At 38.8% G+C, this 21,650-nt stretch overlaps 1 protein-coding gene across 1 annotated transcript; it reads left to right on the forward strand.

Moving 5' to 3' along the window:
• Nucleotides 1–691: 691 nt before the first annotated feature.
• On the forward strand, nucleotides 692–17,181 carry grifin (galectin-related inter-fiber protein). The gene is made up of 4 exons (XM_034051701.3): nucleotides 692–821; nucleotides 13,373–13,452; nucleotides 15,667–15,829; nucleotides 16,797–17,181. Exons 1-4 carry the CDS (start codon nucleotides 810–812, stop codon nucleotides 16,959–16,961), a joined length of 420 nt encoding a protein of 139 aa, XP_033907592.1. The 5' UTR covers nucleotides 692–809; the 3' UTR covers nucleotides 16,962–17,181.
• The last annotated feature ends 4,469 nt before the right edge of the window (nucleotides 17,182–21,650 follow it).

Below are 21,650 nucleotides of genomic sequence, written 5' to 3' on the forward strand. Positions count from 1 at the left end.
TGAAGGTTACATAAATCACATCTGTATGGAGTTGGATGCTTATCCTTTCGCATATATTGCCCCTGGGTGAAATCTACTGGTATTTATCATCTTCATATGCTACAGTCCCACACACATAATGCTTTAATCTAACTTCACAGTTAAAAATAAGTCAGAACTGACAACTTTCAATAGATAAAGATGTGGCCAAGGCTGAAAGATACAAAACCAGAAAATAACTCAAATCAAAGAAACTTCCCAAAGAAATAAAAATAAAATAATTGAAAATAGATTTATGGAGAATACCTCAAACAGCTGGTATTGTATTGTAAAATAGTTCCGCGGAGGTTGTGTGTGCAGTAATATGAATGTCCAGGTTGTATGTGCAGTAATATGAATGTCCAGGTTGTATGTGCAGTAATATGAATGTCCAGTACGTTAGCAATGTACAGCAGTTGGCATGACTGTGGCACCGGCTCCTGATAAGATTATCGATAAGATGATTTTTTGTGATCCCTTGAAATTCATTTCAATGAGAATCCTGGTGTTCATTTACATTAGAGAAAAATAAGCGTAGCTTGAAATGCTGTGAATTTCCCCTTAATTTTGGCTCGCTGAAGCCTGATGTGGTAATGAACTGAAGAGCTCCAGCAGCACAGGCACAGACAATGCTAAAGCAGACTGCTATTGTGTCTGTGTTATTAACATTATCCCACTAAAGCCTCACCCTCACGTGGGCATGTCTGCTCTTTAAATTAGCCTCAGTCCTCAAAAAAATACTAATTGGAACTCAAATCAAAATAAGAGAGCACCAAGATATCATAGAGAAGATGACATTACGGGTAAGCGAATCCCATTCCTTAATATTTAGGAAGGGCTTTTTTTTTTTTTTTTTTTTACAACTTAGGAAAGTGACAGGGCTTTCAGACAGGGCTAATATAAGGCTAGAGGATGGTGTGTCAGTGCAAGCCAGCCAGTGTGGGTGATTCATACACTGTGACATGTATTTATAAAATATTAATGCTGCTTTATTTCAGCTTTTATTTTATGCCCCCTTCCATAAGTGACTTTTAAATTGACATTTTATGACTGCGTAATAGATCTTCTAAAATGTATTCTTAAGGGAGTACAGAGCAATAATATGTAGTTACAACATTTAGATATTTTCTTTTATACTTTATAAGGTAACATTTGATCATATTTACCTGCGTGGTTCAGAATTATTTATGGGGTCTTTAGACACCCCACACCCACTCTAACAGCTCCACAAGTACAGTGGACAGTATATTGTGTATGGGATCTACTGTAAGTGGGCTCTTGTATGCACAATAAAATCAGGTCTGTCAATTCAAGATCATTCCGGTTTATGAGTTTTGTCTATGAACTCTAAGCACCAGTCCACAGGTGCATTGCTTTTATATACTATGAGCAATCACGTTGGTGTATCTTTCACTCATTGTTTCTTTTGCTTAAAGGTAAAATATGTAATGAGGCAGTACAGTATATGGGAGTAAATGTGTCAGATACAGCTTACTCCAATGACACCGTATGTGACCTTGATGAATGTATTCCCACAGTTAAAACGAATCATAGGAATAATCCTATTCCTAAGTGTCCCAATGATCAATGTAGTCCAGAAAGACCACCATAAGAAAAGCCTGCATAAGTAGCTTGACTTAGAGTTTTCTCAGGACATTTCCTTTCACAATAGATTCTCAAAGCTTTCTCCCCTTAAGGTACATTCCATTTACATCAAATGGGGAATTTTCAGTGCATTTCAGAATATTCATCTAGCAAATTGCTATGTAACTCCTAATCTTTACTCTGTGATATAATTGGTTTATACTCCAATTGCCCAGATTCATAATGTATCTTTATAATTTAGTTTGCTTTTCATTACGCAACTATAGTCTAGATGTTCTGGAATGTCGTTTTTCTATTGAATTGGTATTTAATGTTTATGCAGCCATTTTTGTTCTTGGTGCATCAAGGCATCTCTCACAGTGCCTTGTAAAGTGAGTTAATGGCAGCAGAAGGAACCATGGTCAGTATGAACTCAGCATCACATACCGCCTTATTTTTATAGCACTATGTATTCCAGTGGCGGGTGTGGGATTATCATGATAAACTGGAAAATGACTGTGTATATTTCCCTGGTAAATTTTTTTTTTTTTTTTTAAGATGCTTTCCGAGTCACGGTTGCCATCGTTCAGGGCACAACTTAATACCCAGGCAGCCAAGTCAGAGCTCAAGGTAGAAATGTTGCATGACTCTGTTAGTCTAAAAAAGCACAACTAGTAAAGGTCATTCCTTCCTGCTCTCTGAAGGCAAAAGCAAACGTATATGTACATCAGAAGACAGCTTTCAAGTAGAGTTTGTGACTGCTTGTTCTCACCGTAACTCAAAAACTACTTGTATTTACTTACTCTACTGAGCTTTTCACTGGTCAGAGCACAGTTACACGGCACTGATGAGCCCCAAAACATATTTGCAGTTATTGACTGTACTCTGACTTTTAAATCACTGTGAATGTAGAAGCTGTTTGGCGACTTTCACTAGATTTGGTTGGTTCTTGTAATGAGAAATGTGCATACCCTTTTATAAATATATGTATATATATTGTGAGACAGCAGGGAGGGGGTTAAAACCTCCCTGCACAGAAAACATGTGAAAATGCACACTGGTTTTAGTTTAATTGTATTTGTTTATTGTTTAATTTAAATTGGTTAATTGTTTTATTGGTTAATTATCCCCTGCACCTGGTGGTTGTTATTAAATTAGGACCAGGTGCAGGGTATTTAAGGAGTGAAGCCAGAATGCTCAGGGCTGCTGAGTAGAAGGAAGCAGGAGAGGTGCTCTGCTTCTGAGCAGTCCGGAGAAAAAGGTACAGTTTAAACCTGTTAAGGTTTGGGGCAGGTAAACGGCTTAGCCATCCTGCGAGTGAGTCAGGTTCCAGTGTGTATAGTAAGCACTCCAAAAACGGAGTTAGGAGTTTGTTTGTGTTTTGTTTGGTTTGTAATTAAAAAGAGCGCAACCGCGCTTTTAAAATCCATTTCTGTGTGCTGGGTCGTAGTTTTTAAAGGGGCACGTGAAGTTTACTTGCTCAGTCTCAATGGCTATGTGAGACAAACTAAGAACTTCAGTCAAACCTACATAAAATGACCATGCAGTTGACTGTCTCAATAGTGATCTTTATAAATACACAGGTGGTCCTTAGGTGATTTAACATGGGAAATACATAAATCTGAAATGAACCTGTCGTTAGCTGGAGAGGTGCCTTGTTTTGATATAACCATGTTTATGCTCAAAAAGAAAAGTTTTATTAAATATTATCGTAGTGTCAGTTTGTCCAGTATTTGTGGAAAAGACTCAGCATTGTGCTACAACACGATTCAGCTCAGGAAATAAAGGTCATCTCATCCCAGTCACGCCTGAATATCTTTCTCTCGGTAGCATTGGCAAGATTGATTTGTAGGCTGAACACAATGCGGGTTATTTAACAAAGGAGATCCACTAGATGGACAGTGCACCTCTGTTTATTCCTCCGATTGAGTATTTATTAAAACTGCAGAAAACACGTTGGGAAATTTTGGTTTGGCTTCAGAGTGGTTAATACATCCATCTGCCAATATAAAGAGTGACAGCACTTCAGTACGAAGCAGTGAGACTGGAACAATGTTTATAGTGGGGGTGCTGAAAGACATCGAACAAAAAATGTAACCCCTGTATATGATGGAAGCCATCCATTCGGTTGCTATTATGTTAAACATGCTAATAAAACACAAAGTCCTGCAATTTTACAGATTTTCTTAACAGTGTATATACAAAAATAATATTACCACTAATAAATAACAACAAATTATATATATATATATATATATATATATATATATATATATATACACACAGACGTGCTCAAATTTGTTGGTACCCCTCCACAAAAAACGAAGAATGCACAATTTTCTCTGAAATAACTTGAAACTGACAAAAGTAATTGGCATCCACCATTGTTTATTCCATATTTAATAGAAATCAGACTTTGCTTTTGATTTTTTATTCAACATAATATTGTAAATAATAAAACAAATGAAAATGGCATGGACAAAAATGATGGGACCGCTAACCTAATATTGTGTTGCACAACCTTTAGAGGCAATCACTGCAATCAAATGTTTTCTGTAGCTCTCAATGAGACTTCTGCACCTGTTAACAGGTAATTTGGCCCACTCTTCCTGAGCAAACTGCTCCAGCTGTCTCAGGTTTGATGGGTGCCTTCTCCAGACTGCAAGTTTCAGCTCTTTCCATAGATGTTCGATAGGATTCAGATCAGGACTCATAGAAGGCCACTTCAGAATAGTCCAATGTTTTGTTCTTATCCATTCTTGGGTGCTTTTAGCTGTGTGTTTTGGGTCATTATCCTGTTGGAGGACCCATGACCTGCGACTGAGACAGAGCTTTTTGACACTGGGCAGTACGTTTCGCTCCAGAATGCCTTGATAGTCTTGAGATTTCATTGTGCCCTGCACAGATTCAAGGCACCCTGTGCCAGGCGCAGCAAAGCAGCCCCAAAACATAACCAAGCCTCCTCCATGTTTCACTGTAGGTATGGTGTTCTTTTCTTTGAAAGCTTCATTTTTTCGTCTGTGAACATAGAGCTGATGTGACTTGCCAAAAAGCTCCAGTTTTTGACTCATCTGTCCAAAAGACATTCTCCCAGGATTCTGGCTTGTCAATATGCATTTTAGCAAATTCCAGTCTGGCTTTTTTATGTTTTTCTTTCAAAAGGACCTCTCTGATCACTATTTCATCTCTTTTTCTCTGTCTCTCCCCCCTCTCCCTGCTCCTCCCACCCCCACTGTCACCTCTCGCCGTAACCTCCGCTCTCTCTCCCCCTCTGTCCTTGCCTCCACTGCTCTCTCTCACCTCCCTCCTATCGACTCCTTTTCACAACTCTCCGTAGACTCTGCTACCTCCACCCTCTTCTCCTCACTCACCTCCTCCCTCGACTCCCTCTGTCCCCTCACCTCCCGTCCTGCTCGCCCCTCCCATCCCCATCCCTGGCTCTCCTCTGCGCTCCGCTCGGCAAGAATCGCACTGCGATCTGCTGAAAAGAAATGGAAGAGAACCAAACTCCCTGCTGCCCTAGACCTTTACCGCACTCTCCTCTCCTCCTTCTCCTCTACTCTCTCCTCTGCTAAATGTGCTTATTTCCAATCTGTAATCCAAGCCTCCACTAACAACCCACGTAAACTATTCTCTACCTTCTCCTCCCTCCTTAACCCTCCCCCCCCTCCTCCTCCCTCCTCTATCTCCCCTGATGACTTTGCCTCCTTCTTCTCTTCTAAAATTTCAGATATCCGCAAACTCTTTAACACCTCTCCCTCCCCCGCACCCCCTCCCGCTCCAACTCCTACACCCACTGCAACCCCTACTAACTCACCCTCCTTCTCCACCTTCTTGCCCCTCTCAGACTCTGACCTCTCCTCCCTGCTCCAGGGTCACAAACCCACCACGTGTGCCTTGGACCCCCTACCCACTCACCTCTTTCAAGCTGCTGCTCCTGCTCTACTCCCCTTCATCTCCTCCCTCCTCAACACCTCTCTACTTTCTGGTATCTTCCCCTCTGCCTTCAAAAAAGCCTCGATCACTCCCCTCCTCAAAAAACCTACCCTCGACCCCACCTCCCTCCAGAGCTACCGTCCTGTCTCCCTCCTACCCTTCCTCTCCAAAACCCTCGAGCGGACTGTACACCGCCAGCTCTCTGCTTTCCTGTCCAACCACTCTCTGCTTGACCCTCTCCAATCTGGCTTCCGCTCTGCTCACTCTACTGAAACCGCCCTCCTGTCTGTCACCAACTCACTTAAATGTGCCCGAGCTGCCTCTCTCTCCTCTGTCCTAATTCTCCTCGACCTCTCTGCTGCCTTTGACACTGTTGATCACTCTATTCTACTATCATCTCTTGCTGACCTGGGGATCTCTGGCACTGCTCTGGCCTGGTTCTCCTCCTACCTCTCCAACCGCACTTACCAGGTAACCTGGCGTGGAGCAACCTCCACACCTCACCCTCTCTTAACTGGAGTCCCCCAAGGGTCAGTCTTGGGTCCTCTCCTGTTCTCTCTTTACACCCGCTCCCTGGGCCCCCTCATCGCATCCTATGGTTTCTCATACCATTTCTATGCTGATGATGCTCAGATTTTCCTCTCCTTCCCCACCTCTGACTCCACCATCTCCTCCCGTATCTCTACCTGTCTGTCTGCTATTTCCTCCTGGATGCACTCGCATCACCTCAAACTCAACCTCTCTAAATCTGACCTCCTTTTCTTTCCCTCCTCCTCCCCCTCCTCTGATCTCTCCATCTCTGTTCCTCTGGAATCTACCACACTCTCTCCCTCTTCCTCAGCTAAGAACCTTGGAGTCACCCTGGACCCCTGCCTCTCTTATTCCCAGCACATCTCCACTCTGGCACGCACTTGCTGATTCTTCCTGAGCAACATCCGAAGAATCCGACCCTTCCTCACCAACTATGCTACCCAGCTCCTGGTCCAGGCCCTGGTACTCTCCCGCCTAGACTACTGCAACTCCCTCCTGGCTGGCCTCCCTGCGTCCGCCACCCGTCCACTCCAGCTCATCCAGAACTCTGCTGCCCGCCTAGTGTTCTCTCTGCCTCGCTTCGCCCACGCTACTCCACTACTCCGCTCGCTCCACTGGCTCCCGATCACCGCTCGCATCCAGTTCAAGACTCTTGTACTAGCCTACAGATGCCTTGACCAGTCTGCACCCAGCTACCTCCAGACCCTCATCTCTCCCTACACCCCCACTCGACCTCTCCGCTCCGCCTGCACTAGAAGACTAGCTCTACCACCGCTACGCTCCCCTGCCTCCAAAGCCCGCTCCTTCTCCACCCTTGCTCCGCAGTGGTGGAATGACCTTCCTACAGATGTCAGGACTGCCCAGTCCCTGACCACATTCCGGCGCCTCCTTAAGACTCACCTCTTCAAAGAGCACCTGTAGAACTCCTCTGTTTGTATCCTGGGACACTATCACCCTTCATGTAAATGTGCTTTATTTTGCTCTTATCAGCCCCTATTTTACTGCATTTAATCCTGTACTTCAGAATACTGTAATCTGCCAAGTTTTTAACCTGTAGTACTTTGTATTTAATCACATCCTGATGTAACTATCACTATTTAATCATATCCTGATGTAACTATCACTATTACCTGCTGTATTATTGAATTGTGGTTTGTCAAACTTGTACTTCACTTGTTTTATTGTATTTCTTGCTCTTATTGTATTACTTGTATTGTAACGCTTGAAATGTTTTTGCTTACGATTGTAAGTCGCCCTGGATAAGGGCGTCTGCTAAGAAATAAATAATAATAATAATAATAAAAGTGGAGTCCTCCTGGGTCTTCTTCCATGGAGCCCACTTTCGCTCAAAAAGCGACGGATGGTGCGATCAGAAACTGACGTACCTTCACCTTGGAGTTCAGCTTGTATCTCTTTGGCAGTTATCCTTGGCTCTTTTTCTACCATTCGCACTATCCTTCTGTTCACTCTGGGGTCGATTTTCCTCTTGCGGCCGCGACCAGGGAGGTTGGCTACAGTTCCATGGACCTTAAACTTCTTAATAATATTTGCAACTGTTGTCACAGGAACATCAAGCTGCTTGGAGATGGTCTTGTAGCCTTTACCTTTACTATGCTTGTCTATTATTTTCTTTCTGATCTCCTCAGACAACTCTCTCCTTTGCTTTCTCTGCTCCATGTTCAGTGTGGTGCACACAATGATACCAAACAGCACAGTGACTACTTTTCTCCATTTAAATAGGCTGAATGACTGATTACAAGATTGGAGACATGTGTGATACTAATTAAAGAAACTAATTTGTTTGAAATATCACTATAATCCAATTATTTATTATCTTTTCTAAGGGGTACCAACAAATGTGTCCAGGCCATTTTAGAATATCTTTGTAGAATAAGCAATTATTCATCTCTTTTCACAGCTCCTTTGCTTTATTCTATGACATACCAAAGGCATGCAAGTATACATGATAAAATAGCTTTTAATTTCATCACTTTTCAGGAGGAATGAAGCATTATTTCAATGAGCTGTAAGGGTACCAACAAATTTGAGCACGTCTGTATATATACATATACACTACCGGTCAAAAGTTTTAGAACACCTCAATTTTTCCAGTTTTTATTGAAATTTACACAGTTTAATGTCTCAATGTACTCTGAAATTAAAGCATAGAACAAATAAACAATTGGAGATAAAAAAAGAAATCATGGAATTGTTTTGTTTAACAAAATGTAATCTAAATTTTTGACTCATCAAAGTAGCCACCTTTTGCAGATATAACAGCCGAACACACTCGTGGCATTCTTTCTACAATGGAAATCAAATATTGTTCGGAAAGTTCTTCCCAACACTGTTGCAGAAGTTCCCACAAATGTGTTGCACTTGTAGGTTGCTTTGCTTTCACCCTTCTGTCCAGTTCATCCCAAACCAGCTCGATGGGGTTTAAGTCTGGAGACTGTGCTGGCCATGCCATGATTTGAAGCCTACCGTCTTGTTCTTTTCTTCTAAGGTAGTTCTGACATAGCCTGGAGGTATGTTTTGGGTCATTATCTTGCTGTAGGATGAACCCCTGACCAACTAGGCGTATACCAGAGGGTATTGCATGGCGCTGCAAAATGCTGTGGTAGCAGTTTTGGTTCAGGGTGCCACTCACTCTGTGCAAGTCGCCGACTCTGGATCCAGCAAAAGAGCCCCAGACCATCACGCTTCCTCCTCCATGTTTGACAGTTGGTGTCACACACCGAGGAACCATCCTTTCGCCTACTCGACGGCGTACAAAAACCCTGCGTGATGAACCGAAGATTTCAAATTTTGATTGATCGGCTTTCTTACTGCCACTCGACCTGTCAAACCTGCAGCTCGAAGTCTTCTCTTCACAGTTGAAACTGAGACTTGCTTACTTCGACCAGTGTTAAGCTGTGCTTGAAGCTGTTGTCCTGTGAGCCGCATATCACGCAAGCTGTTGACTCTCAGAAACTTGTCTTCTGATTCTTTGGGTTTGGGTCTGCCAGACCTCTTCCTGTCAGTTTCCAAGTGCCTTTTGATGGTGTAGGAAACTACTCACTGACACCTTGGCTTTCTTTGCAATTTCTCTAAAGGAAAGACCTACACTTTTAAGGGTTATAATGGTCTGTCTGTCTTCCTTTAATTGCCTTTTTCTCACCATTATGAGAGCAATATACTACTTCCTGCAGTACAATACTGTCCAAATAATGCTTAAGAGGGTGTAGTAACACAGTCTGTTCCAACACTTGTTTTATACAGACAGAGGGTTTTTTAAGTAATCAACAAAAGTTGGGACACCTGTAGGAATTGTTAGCATCAACTTTCAAGGCTTAATTTACTTCCATTGCTGCAGAACAGCTGTAAGTTGTTAACCCATTACTTGTTCCCTGAAAAAGGCCTTTTTGTATAACTCTGAAATGTACATTATTTTTCAGTTTTTGGTAACCTAAACTTTTTTTTTTTAACCTCTGGCAGTTTACCGTTTACCTTTGTACCATTTCAGGTTATTCACTGGACTTGAACTGCTTAAATTTCAATAAAAACTGGAAAAATGGGGGTGTTCTAAAACTTTTGACCAGTAGTGTGTAATATATATATATATATATAAATATTATATATAGTAATAAAACTTGCACCACTCTTGTTCTTTGCCCCTTCAAAAATAGACCCAGGACACAGAAATGGAGGTTTTTTAAGGCGCTTTTGCACTATTTTTTTAATAATCACAAAAAAACAAAATAAACAAAACAAACACCTAGCTCTTTCTTGAGCATTGACTAAAATACAGAACAGGAACCTAAACTATCTTGCAGGACAGCTAAGCCGTTTACCTGCCAATTAAACAAAACACTTAAACAAAACAAACCACACAGGTTTAACACTGATCCAAAAAGGTTTACGTGCCCGTGCCCGTGCCCGTGCCCACTGTCAAGCAGGCTCTCCACACAACAGAAGCCCCAAACAGCGTGGCTGCTTCATTTAAATACCCAGCACCTGGTTCTAATTTACAATGGTCACCAGGTGCAGGGGATAATCACTAATAAAACAATTTACAAAATAATTAAACAATTAAACAGAATGTGCATACGCACATGTTTTATGCAGGGAGGAATCAGACCCTCTCCTGCTATCTTTCTCTCTCTCTCTCTCTCTCTCTCTCTCTCTCTCTCTCTATATATATATATAATGTATATGTCTTTGAAGTTCAAGCAGTTCTGATAAGACTCTACGAATTACACAATCAGCTCGAGCTCCTTATGCAATAATTTCTGCCTTTACAGCTGGTCCTGTTTGCATTGGTGTTTTGATTAATTTGTTCTGCTGTGTTTGGGACAGGTTTTGATTTCGATTGTGTTTTATATAGCATTGCTAAGTTTACACATTTGAACTGGAACCACTGTTTGGCAGATTACACCGCTTAAATGCTCATTACTTATTAATTTAAACCTCCCAAGAACAGCAGAAAATCCTGAAATGTGATTTGCAGGCAGGTATAGGAGGATATCTTTTAACAGATTAAAAGGTGGAAAAATTCCGCAGATTTTGCCGTTTCCATTGAACATGAAACCCCTTTCAAAAGGTGAATGACCATCCTTAACTAGGCATTCTAAACAGTGCACTGTCTGTAGCTCACCACAAAGTCACACGGAATTGCATAGCTAGAAAGTGTCAGTATTCTCACAAAGTAGCAAACTCCGTGCACCTAGCTCACCTAAAAACCCATCCAAAATGGGTAGAGAAATAACATTTGGTTCCAGCTGCAAGGGGGCCCTGACTGTTAAAATACATGAAGAATAGGGTTAGTTGGGGTTAGCCAGTACCACTGCTTTTTATGTAATTGGGGATTTGGGTGACAGTTGTCTGTGCCAAGAATGATTGTTAATACCACTGTGTAAAATTACTTTGGGCCAAAATTGGTGGGGATATTGCAAGCGTGGCCACGCTATTGAAATTCTCTTGCTAATCTTTATTAAATATTCAAAGCAGATAGACAGAGAGAATTATTATTATTATTATTATTATTTATTTCTTAGCAGACGCCCTTATCCAGGGCGACTTACAATCGTAAGAATATGCCAATGGTTGTTTTAATCTCTAACAGAGACCACAATACCTACTGATTTTTCCAAGAAATCATTCTGTATCAAGATCCAGAGACTGATGTGTAAGAAACGTTGCCACAAGGTTTCAATCTTAGAGTTATATTGGATGGAATTGCTTGTTTTACTGGATCAGAAATACAACAGCTATTCCTCAAAACATGCAAATCCAGTAAGGGACCAAGTCTACCTGAATGAGGGTCGGCTAGATCAGGGGTACAGAATCACCATATGTAAAAGACCCTCTCAGAACTTAACAATTTGGAAGCCTTTCAATACCACGTTAGATAGTCTCCTGTGCTTAAAATCCCAGACGCCCACTGGATCCTTGCCTTATATTAGAAGCCACTGAGAATGTGCAGTGGCTAAATCTGTTAAAGGTCCATTTGAACAAGCTGTACTATAAAGTTTAATCTATGGGGCTCTTAGCATGTGAAGGGAGGCTGATGAAGAAAAGTATCACTCTGGTTGAGATTAAGAGCAGGGATGACTCATCACTAAAGCCTTCTGATGTTTTGGTGTATTTTGCACACAGTGTAACAACGATCAGCAATCCTAACGCAAAGTCTATAGCAAATGCTATTAGTGACTGAAAATTAATATATCTTACCTGAAATTATGTAGCATATTAATAGGGTAGCAGGACTGTGCGACAGAGCCAAGAAAATTGCAGGATAAGTCAGGTGGAACTATAACAAAACGACGTATTTTCAATGTGCAGAGTTCACATAATACAGATAGTACACAAACAACAACATTAATAAATATTGTTCCCAACACCACAATAAAACATTAAACAGCCATATTTATGCTGTGCAGTCTCAGTAGCCGCAAAAACCTGGAACTGTAAATTTAAAAAGTGCAGATAAAAACCAATGAAACATATATTCAAATAATAAATATTTAGCTTGTTTTTTTTCCTTTTAGACAATTCACATTACAGAATTTTGAATATAAGACGCCCTTGAATTAACAGGGGTCTGATCACTATTTCCGATCTGTCCAAGCTGGTAATATTAGAAATGCTGCAATTGTAAATGTTTCTCTTGCAATTCCTCAGGAAGCTTGGTTTGTCTTTTCTCAGCAGTCAGTGACGTTGCTGTTTGTGTAATCGGGTCTTTTGTTGGCGATTTTAATACACGCATCACTATACTGTACTCAAATTTAGGACGCAACCTATTTTTGAGAAGCAAAAATGGTTTAAAAAAAAAAAAAAAAAAAGCATGTCTTAAATTCAAAGAAATACAGTACAGCTCACACGCAACAGATCATGTAGTTATTACTGTTTTGCGTACCCCTGTCCTCACTTTCCAACTAACCACTCACCCTGTAGCACAGAAACAGGACGTATTTAAAGACCCCTTAATTAGGCACAGATGGAATTAATTAACCAATGAGAACTAATTGCAGATTATCAACCAATTCATTTGTTCTAATTTTAGTGTCATAGAATCTGCGTGATATAGAAATAAACCACTCACCCCCATAAAGACGATCAGTACAGAGAAAGGGAAATACGGAGCTTACAAAGGAGTTCTCTTAGCCTACCAATTCTACGGAATAAAACTGATAGTAGCCCTCTGTTAATTAAGAAAAAACGCTATTGCTAATTTAGCAATTATCTATAACTGATTGGAATAGCCTGGCCAGGTGTTCTGCCACTCAATTAAGTGCAGCAGCAGCAGCAAGCTTCTTAAACTGCATTGGTATAGCAGGTTTTTACAATAGGATACTCTGTTCTCCTGAATTTTAAATAGTAAATCTTCAGTTCACTATGCCGAGTATACACATTTGCTACTTTAAGATATTTTGGTACTTTAAAAATAAACTGAATAAAAAACCTGGTAATTGCAAAACAGCACTTAATTTTCTGAGCTCCGTCATGAAAACAGAATTTTCATCTATGCTAGTTAAGCCACATTTAGGGGTACAAATGATGCTTGACCGGGTTTAAAAGAATCTTATGGTGCTTTGTGAGTGCTGAAGGCTTTTCTACAGCAGCTGGAATCAAAAAGGCAGATAACAATTGCATTACATTAATGTCTTTTTAATGTCTTTTTTTCCTTTCAGTAAGCCGCACTGTGTATGTATTTCTCTGTGATTATAAAACAGTGCCCCATAGAAGAGAATTACCACTTTTGATTAACAGTGACACTTATAACAAAAGGCACTGCTGTCTTGTGTGTCTCCTGTAATTGTAGTTTGAAGCTGCCTGTCCCGAGGGACTGTGCCCAGGATGGAGTATAATTCTGAAAGGAGAACCCCCCTCTGATGCCAGCAAGTAAGTAATATACAGTATGTCTCTTGATTCAAATCCAGAATGATGCACACAAACAAACTTACGATTTGAACAGCACAGCATGCTGCAAGCCATAAAACTGAACAATGGTTTGATATGTTAGTGTGTAAATCACTTGGTTTCCAGAAGATCCTTCACACACACAGAAAACAAATTGAAAAACCTGCCATGTCATAGGGTGTAAGGTCACCATGGGCAGCAGATAGTTTGTCTAGCGTACGGTGTCTGTGTCTTTCAGCTATCAGCTTCCTATCAGTGTCTTCTGTCTTACGTATTTTAACTGAAACTAAAATATTTCTTTACATTTTCTAATAGTCGACTAGTGAGAAGGTTGTTGTTTTTGGTTTTTATTTATTTCCTTTTACGATGCTTAAATATTTGAAAACCGTTGACAAAACATGAGTTTATTTTGAATGTATACACAGTTTATATATATATATATATATATATATATATATATATATATATATATATATATATATATATATATACTGTGTATATGTGTATGTGTGTGTATATATATATATATATATATATATATATATATATATATATATATATATTGTTTGGTAGGTGAGTTGGGCTACACACATCTTAAATCTGAATCATATTGCAGCAAGATAAACTATTCTGTTTCTGGCCTGCTGGCTGTCTATTGAAGCAAACAAACAGCTTTGCCCTCAATCTTGCTGTTAATTGAATGTGTAGGAGGCAGTTATTAAATCGCTCACTCAACTCACATGTTTCTCATTAATCATGTGTTTCAATTTAAAACTATATTCAGACTATTGTGATAAGATGCGTTTAAAAATTAAGATAAGGTGTACTTGACAGGCTAGAAACAGAGACTTTTAAAAGCTATAAATAATTCATATTTTGCCTTAAGGTTTGTTTCATCTTTCTAATAGCATTTCTATTTATTTTTCAAGTTGTTTCTGCACCAAATATAAATTATATTTTAAAATTCATAATGCATTATTATTGTTGTCATTTCAGGTTGTTTTTCAGTTATAGATTAATTTTATTATCAAAATTGATTATTTTTGCAAACTGCGTGAATTTAGTAAAACAAACTATGATTCCAATCAGATTATTATTAGTAGGTTTAACTTGATGAATGATTTTCTATTAAACTGTAAACCAATTTTAACATTTATTCAAGCTATTTTGTATAATGTTTTGAATGTTAATTATTCTTTTTGAATACATGTATCAAATAAAGTATTTTTGAATGTAAAGAATTTTAACATTAATCTAGAGCAAGAGGTTAAAGGTTAAAACTATCATTTGAATACCTTACTTGTGATCATCTCATGAGGCTAATGATGAACATATGTCACTGAATAAAATAATGACATAAAACATATTGAAATGATTTGTCTATCTGTGATCAATACAATATTAACTCTGTGTTTTATTGTGTCCAGTATTTTAAACTGACCAATATACAGTAAGGTTGTACAACAGTCATTGAAGAGTTGTCTCTTGGTTTGCTATCAGGGTTATTTCATGTTCATGGTATTTTTAGCTTAGTGCCTTGCCATATTACAAAATTACTGAAATATGCACAATGCATTTTAATAAGCACTGCTACGAGTTTCATGAAGCTTCAGAAAAAGGAAAAGAGTAGCTAATGAAGTGACTTTGCAGGGCAGTTACCTGGTAGACATTCCCAATATACCCACAATGGCTTTGTTGGCTAGAGTGGCAATCAGTTACCTTTTTGCAGTTACCATTGTCATAAACTCGTACTTCTTATTCAAACGCAAATGGCTTTTGTTGCAATCACAATGTAAAAAGGCAGAATTGAATTATGTTTTTGTCCTAATATGGTAGTTAGGGCAAAATGCAATTAATTATTCATGCATTTTGCTTTCTATAAATAATGCATTTAAATATACTCTTAAAAGATACCCAGAATGATTATAAGGTTTAAATAAACAAGTGCAGATTAAAACAGTCCTACAAGGACTAATTTTGACCTAATGTGATGCATAGTTCACCCCCTAGTCTCTGTAACTCGCTTTGGGTAAAAGTGTCTGCTAAATGACTAAATAAAGTTGCTATCAGTGTTGTGTGACATTTTTTAGCCCTTCTGATGAGGTGAGGGGTAATGCTCACTTGCAGTGTGGATATAAGCTGTTATATATCTGTGTGTGTGTGTGTGTGTGTGTTTTTTCCTTTATTTTTTATCAGATTTGAGATTAATTTCCTCTGCGACCGGGATGACCGTGTAGCATTCCACTTTAACCCTCGCTTTCCCGAGTCGGACATCGTCTGTAATTCATTTGTGTCGAATCGCTGGGGCAAGGAGGAACGCTGTACCAACTTTCCCTTTGGGCCACAGGAACCATTCATGGTAAAACCAAAAAAACACAGTGTGGTCAAGCAGTTGATTAGTCTGTCAGATATTAATTTTCTGAGGTGTAAAATCAGTGGTGCATGTGGACCACAAATAATGAAGTCTCTCTCAGCAATCAGAGCACACAAAACTTACCAAAATATTATTTTACCGTAAGGGGTAATTTATCTGTCAAGTGGCAATAAATAGATTACAGTACAATATATTAATTTCTCGATTGTCCTAGGAATGTTCACTTAGACTGATTGACTATTTATTCAGCCATAAGCATGACCTATTGGGCCAAGTATTGTATTCTAGAGAATCGGATTTGATTGCAATCACGTTATTGAAAGAAAAGCGGCAATGCCAAAATAGCATAGATTACATCCATACACCTGGTGGGTTAGTTTTGTTCATGTGTTGTATATAATAAAGGTTTTCTGTTGGAAAACTACCCCTCGACTATCACATTTAGGCCAAGTAGATGCCAGGAAAATATACAACAGACTGTATCCATGATATATATATATATATATATATATATATATATATATATATATATATATATATAATTAGCTCAAAGAGCCAGCTGCCCAGCTGTAACATATATATGTTACAGTAACTGACCTATTTTGGGATGAACAAAGTCGATCTGGATAAAATAAACATATACAAGTATACTATACTGTTCAGTGCAATATCATTTGGAACACCAAATGACCAAGGCTGTGTGGTCCAGTGGTTAAAGAAATGGACTTGTAACCAGGAGGTCCCCGGTTCAAATCCCACCTCAGCCACTGACTCCTTGTGTGACCCTGAGCAAGTCACTTAACCTCCTTGCTCCGTCTTTCGGGTGAGACGTAGTTGTAAGTGACTCTGCAGCTGATGCATAGTTTACACACCCTAGTCTCTGTAAGTCGCCTTGGATAAAGGCGTCTGCTAAATAAACTAATAATAATAATAATTTTGTTTTCTGTTTCAGATTGAAATTTATTCTGATAATGAGAACTTCCATGTCTTTATCGATGAATCCAAGATAATGCAATACAAGCATCGCATTGATGACCTGAAGACCATCACCAAAGTGCAGGTGACAGAAGATATAAACATCTCCTCTGTGGAAGTCACCAAGAAGCACTTCTATTAAGGGGAAGCATTTTACATGTTGCTAAGCAAGCCATTAACGGTATGGGGTATTTGTGTATTAGATTCATTGTTATAATTGAATTTACCATTATGGCAATCAGTCCTGATTGAATGTGCCTAGAAGTATGCTCTAGTTGATTTATATTGGAATCATCAACATATGAACAAATGACTGTGAAAGTTTATGGATGCTCATTAAATAAATGGCAACAAATATATCACCTTTGTTTCTTCATCAGTTTTGCTTTAGAATGAGAACTGTACGTAGTTAGGTATTGTACTGTTTCTCTTTGATGTATGTGCAGGTGGTCTCCTATCAGATCCTTGAACTGTGACACACTCTGTTTAATTGAACCCACTGTCTACCATTATAATGTGCAGAGTATTGTTTGCAGTTTTGTCATGATTTTACTCTTATCATACCTTTCTCATGTTTGCATATAGTGTGTTTCACTATGCAGTGACCTGGCCTTACTCTAATATACCACATTAAATATGCAGGCTATGCATACTCACATTTTAATACCAGCCAGTTGCAGTGACTTCCTTTTTATACTCCCCAGGGAGAGAACTTACCACATTACAGCATCTTCATCCAGATTTCAGCCGTCTAGAAAGAACACCAAATTTCAGTGGATTACTACAGGAGTACAACACCATGTTTGTGCCACAATACCTTGCCAAAGTGGCATTTTAATAGCATTAAGAAAAATCTAGACAGGTTTCTTTATTTTCAAAGACAACACTCCCCGTTTCTAGACACAATAAACCTTTTCAGCTCTGAGAAGACAAAATGTTCTGTTGGACTCTGCAACCACCAGAAAAGAGTCCACTTCAGGCAAGTGAAAATATCAGCTACAGAGCTGCCAATTTATCTCCCCACATTATTATTATTATTATTCTATTAACCTAAATAGCTGTTTATTTCTGTGTCAACACTGGCTGGTATTAAAGGTGCTGTGCCACATACCGTTTTAAAAACAGTTTTAAGAAGGGTTCTACCTCACAAGCCCCCAAAAATATCGATTTGCCTGCCTTATCGGTGTACAAAAATCAAGTTATAGTGTATAGTTACAATGTTAAGAAGTTACCCAACAGTACTGATGAAAAATGGGTCTACGTGTAGGATTTATAGTTTGTTTCATTGGAAACACACAACAGCATTCTAAAATAATGCAGAGTTTGACTAAGGGCTGATGCAGCAATGACTGTTTAGGTATTTGAGAAAACAGAACATCCACAAGCGACATTAATGACGGAAACTATGCCACTTGAAAACACAAGGCCAACTTCTGAACTGTTATTTTTGATTGCTGCATATCTGAACAGATGCAAAATACAGATGATTTGAATGTGGCATAACCTATATCTTTGCTGTATGGTGGTACCGAAGGTTTGGAGCCTTGGAGCTTTAAAATAAAATGCCAATAGACAATTTATATGTAGATGAACCATTGATTATTATAATGAAAAGATACATTAGCGTATGCATTAACATTACACAATAACAGGTATAAATAAAACATGCACTCTTACTCATTTTTTAAACCAAACATGGATAACAAAGATCCTCAGCACCTCCTTCAAACTGTCTAATCTTCAATTGCACAGTCCAAATCAATTGTTTTAATGCACAATGGAGGAACAAAGCGGGACATCTTGAGTGCTCTTCAAAAAAAAACCTCTTTGTCGGCTGCAGTGAGATATTCTTTGATCAGCCCCCACCGTATGGCAGCAGAATACATTTTAGATGGTTTCCCCTTGAATTTAAATTGTAATACATCACAAGAAAATATATAGACAGGCTACAAACAAAGGGTTTGAAATCAGACATCATTGTTATCAATATCATGGAAAACACATGTTTGGTTTACATTTACTGGGCACAATATCTAATTTGTTTTTATCATTTTAGGGCCAACTAATTTAAAATGCCATCTGTATATATCTGCAGTGGTAAACACTTCAAACTACCTCACTTTATTTGTATTTAAAAAAAAAAAAAAATGGAGTGCCATACTGATTTTGTTTTGGTTCTGCAATCGCCCCTCAAGATATGGACCTGACATTCTGATATGTTCACACTTTTTCTATTTAAGAATTGCGTTCTTTGTAATTTTCTGTAACCTAACTTGATATATAATAACTTCTCTATGACAGCTCAGCTCTTCCTCACATCCCTGTTGTCCTGACCCGTGAGTCTACAGTGTCAGACTTCACATACATATTCAATACGATGCTAATGTACATTTAGCACAGCAGGTCAGGGAGGTGAGAGAAGCCAGCTTTCCAGTTGATTTTGATGAAAGTCTTTTTTATTTGTACATTCCAATTCAATCTAGCAGTAATTTAAGTCCCAGTAGTTTTAATGTACATTGCATGACCTGTTTCACCAGATCCATGAGTCCATTTTTATAAAAACTCAGCACACACATACCCCACAATTCATCTGCTTTCATCGTGTCCCCTTCACCACCTTGCATCCCCCTGCATCTCACTGCTGCCAATGCTCAGTATAAACTCATCAACACTATGCAACTAATGCATAGTGTCAATAATGGGCAAAGGTTACAGGGTTAAATTCATGCATATAATCCTTCAGGCTCTAGGTTTGTGATGAAAGAGTTATAAAGATGATGTGACAAGTAGAGTACTCTGCACGAACACGATGGCTTTTTATTCATGACTTTTCCTTTTGCTTGGGCAGTATCTAATTTTTATCCCTAATGCATAGTTACAGTTCTGCAAAACATTCGACAAACCAAGGTCAGCCGACATCTAAACCCCAACTTGGCAAAAGGCTTCAGTAATTCATTGCAAGTTGTGGGTTTTGGGTTTGTTTTTGCAGTCTAGCAATAGAGATTCTTATTGGGCCCCATGCCTTGCACACATCCATATATATTGATGAAATGGTGCTTTGATGTCACTGCCTGCTTAGTTAATACAGCTCGTATTCTTTCTGGCTCCTTGCTAGCTGAAAACTTGGACTGCACCCCTTGCCATTCTCATTCTCAAATCAATCAAGGTTATTCTGATCTCTAGAATGAGATTGCAATAATGAGAACTGCATGCTGGGTATCCAGATCCAAGGGCAGACATGCTCACCACTATAAAAAACGAATGAGCATAATGTTGTGTAACTTAGATGAAAGGGTCGGAAGAACACAGAAGAAAGTATTTATTAGTTATTGAATAGGAAAGAATATATTGTTATGTACTCCCAGGTCTTTCTGTGTGGTACCACAAGCCACAGTTGGCTGAGCAGGCTGGATATTAAGTATTGATGGAGCATTGCAGTGGTGCATTTTTGTGCTGATGTGCTAAATGTTTATCACAGTCAACCTAATTGCAACAAGCATAAAGAGTTTTGACACACAGCTCAGCCAGCACACACATGGTATCTATGGCTACAGTAAGTAGCACACATACATATACTCATACACTGTATTTGAAAGAGCAAACACTCTGGTGTAATATGATGCAGAAAAAAAACAGAACCTTTGTTCAACTCATACATTAAGGCATTTGGCAACCTGTGATTCTGCTATCTTTAAAGTTTGTGCTGCAGTGCAAAAACACCTGCTGACTATCATATTGGAATTCTGAAAGTGGGCGAGGGTGATGAAACTACCCGGCTCTCCTGTTTATGTTCCAATGATGAGATTCAGTTGAGCTCCAGCTGCAGGGATGACATCCTTTTGGGCTCACTATTATCAGATGATTATATTACAAATAAAGGTAAAACGTACCTGTTGGTAAAATCCAGTAATGCAGAATCTGATTAAGACAGGCTCCAGACTTGCTGTACTTGACAGTTTCTACTATAAAGAAAATGGTTTTCATTCAGTTCCGAATAAGTCTATTATTTTCCTATTTATCTATTTGTTGTTTAATAATATAACAATGTATTTTAAAGAAGTGGTATAATTATAATGTATTTCTTTCACACCCTGACTGAAAACTGTAACCTGTTTTACAGTTGGTGTATCTTGTAGACTACTGTAACTAGCTATTTTATCATGGGTTTGGTTGATGTTATTTATTAACAATACTAAATTATTTCAAACAAATCCAATATGCGAGTAGTATTATATTCACTTTATTTATCCAGAGCACAATATACAAAGTGTCCTGCTGTTCTTAAAACCAATGACAACTGCCTGCCACCTGCTCACTGTGTAAACAAATGAATCATTCATTTATAAAACTGTTGGAATCTATTCCAAACAAACTCAAATACAAAGGCATGGTTTGGATTATTAATTAATTAATTAATTAATTAATTAATTAATTAATTAATTAATGTATTTATTTATTATTGTAAAGAATTGGCAGGCAGCCATAATATCATAGCCTAGACTCAATAAAGACAATAATTGAGATATGGCTGATATGGAGATATAAAACGAGTATGCCAAATGTTACAAAGGACACAAAAACACACGAGTGGGCAAAAGTAAACGGCGAGAACACGGAGCACAGAGCACTGTAGATCTAGGAGTGTAACTCAAAGTTAGTGCTGGCTGATACGGCAAGTATACATTAAAATATCTGCTTGACAGAGGGACGCTTGAAAGTGGAACGATTGGTAGACGTCTCCTGCAGGTCGCAGTCCTCTCATCACCACGCACCAGCGCATTGTGAATAAGGGTAGGGACGAAACAGCGACCTATGCATCACCAGGCAGCAA

Source organism: Acipenser ruthenus, chromosome 22, assembly GCF_902713425.1.
Source record: "Acipenser ruthenus chromosome 22, fAciRut3.2 maternal haplotype, whole genome shotgun sequence".
In the NCBI taxonomy this organism is placed as follows: domain Eukaryota; kingdom Metazoa; phylum Chordata; class Actinopteri; order Acipenseriformes; family Acipenseridae; genus Acipenser; species Acipenser ruthenus.

Coding starts and splice junctions, on each gene's coding strand:
- grifin (XM_034051701.3), top strand. Junction 13,453..15,666: donor CCCCCCTCTGATGCCAGCAA/GTAAGTAATATA, acceptor ATTTTTTATCAG/ATTTGAGATTAATTTCCTCT. Junction 15,830..16,796: donor GGCCACAGGAACCATTCATG/GTAAAACCAAAA, acceptor TTTCTGTTTCAG/ATTGAAATTTATTCTGATAA.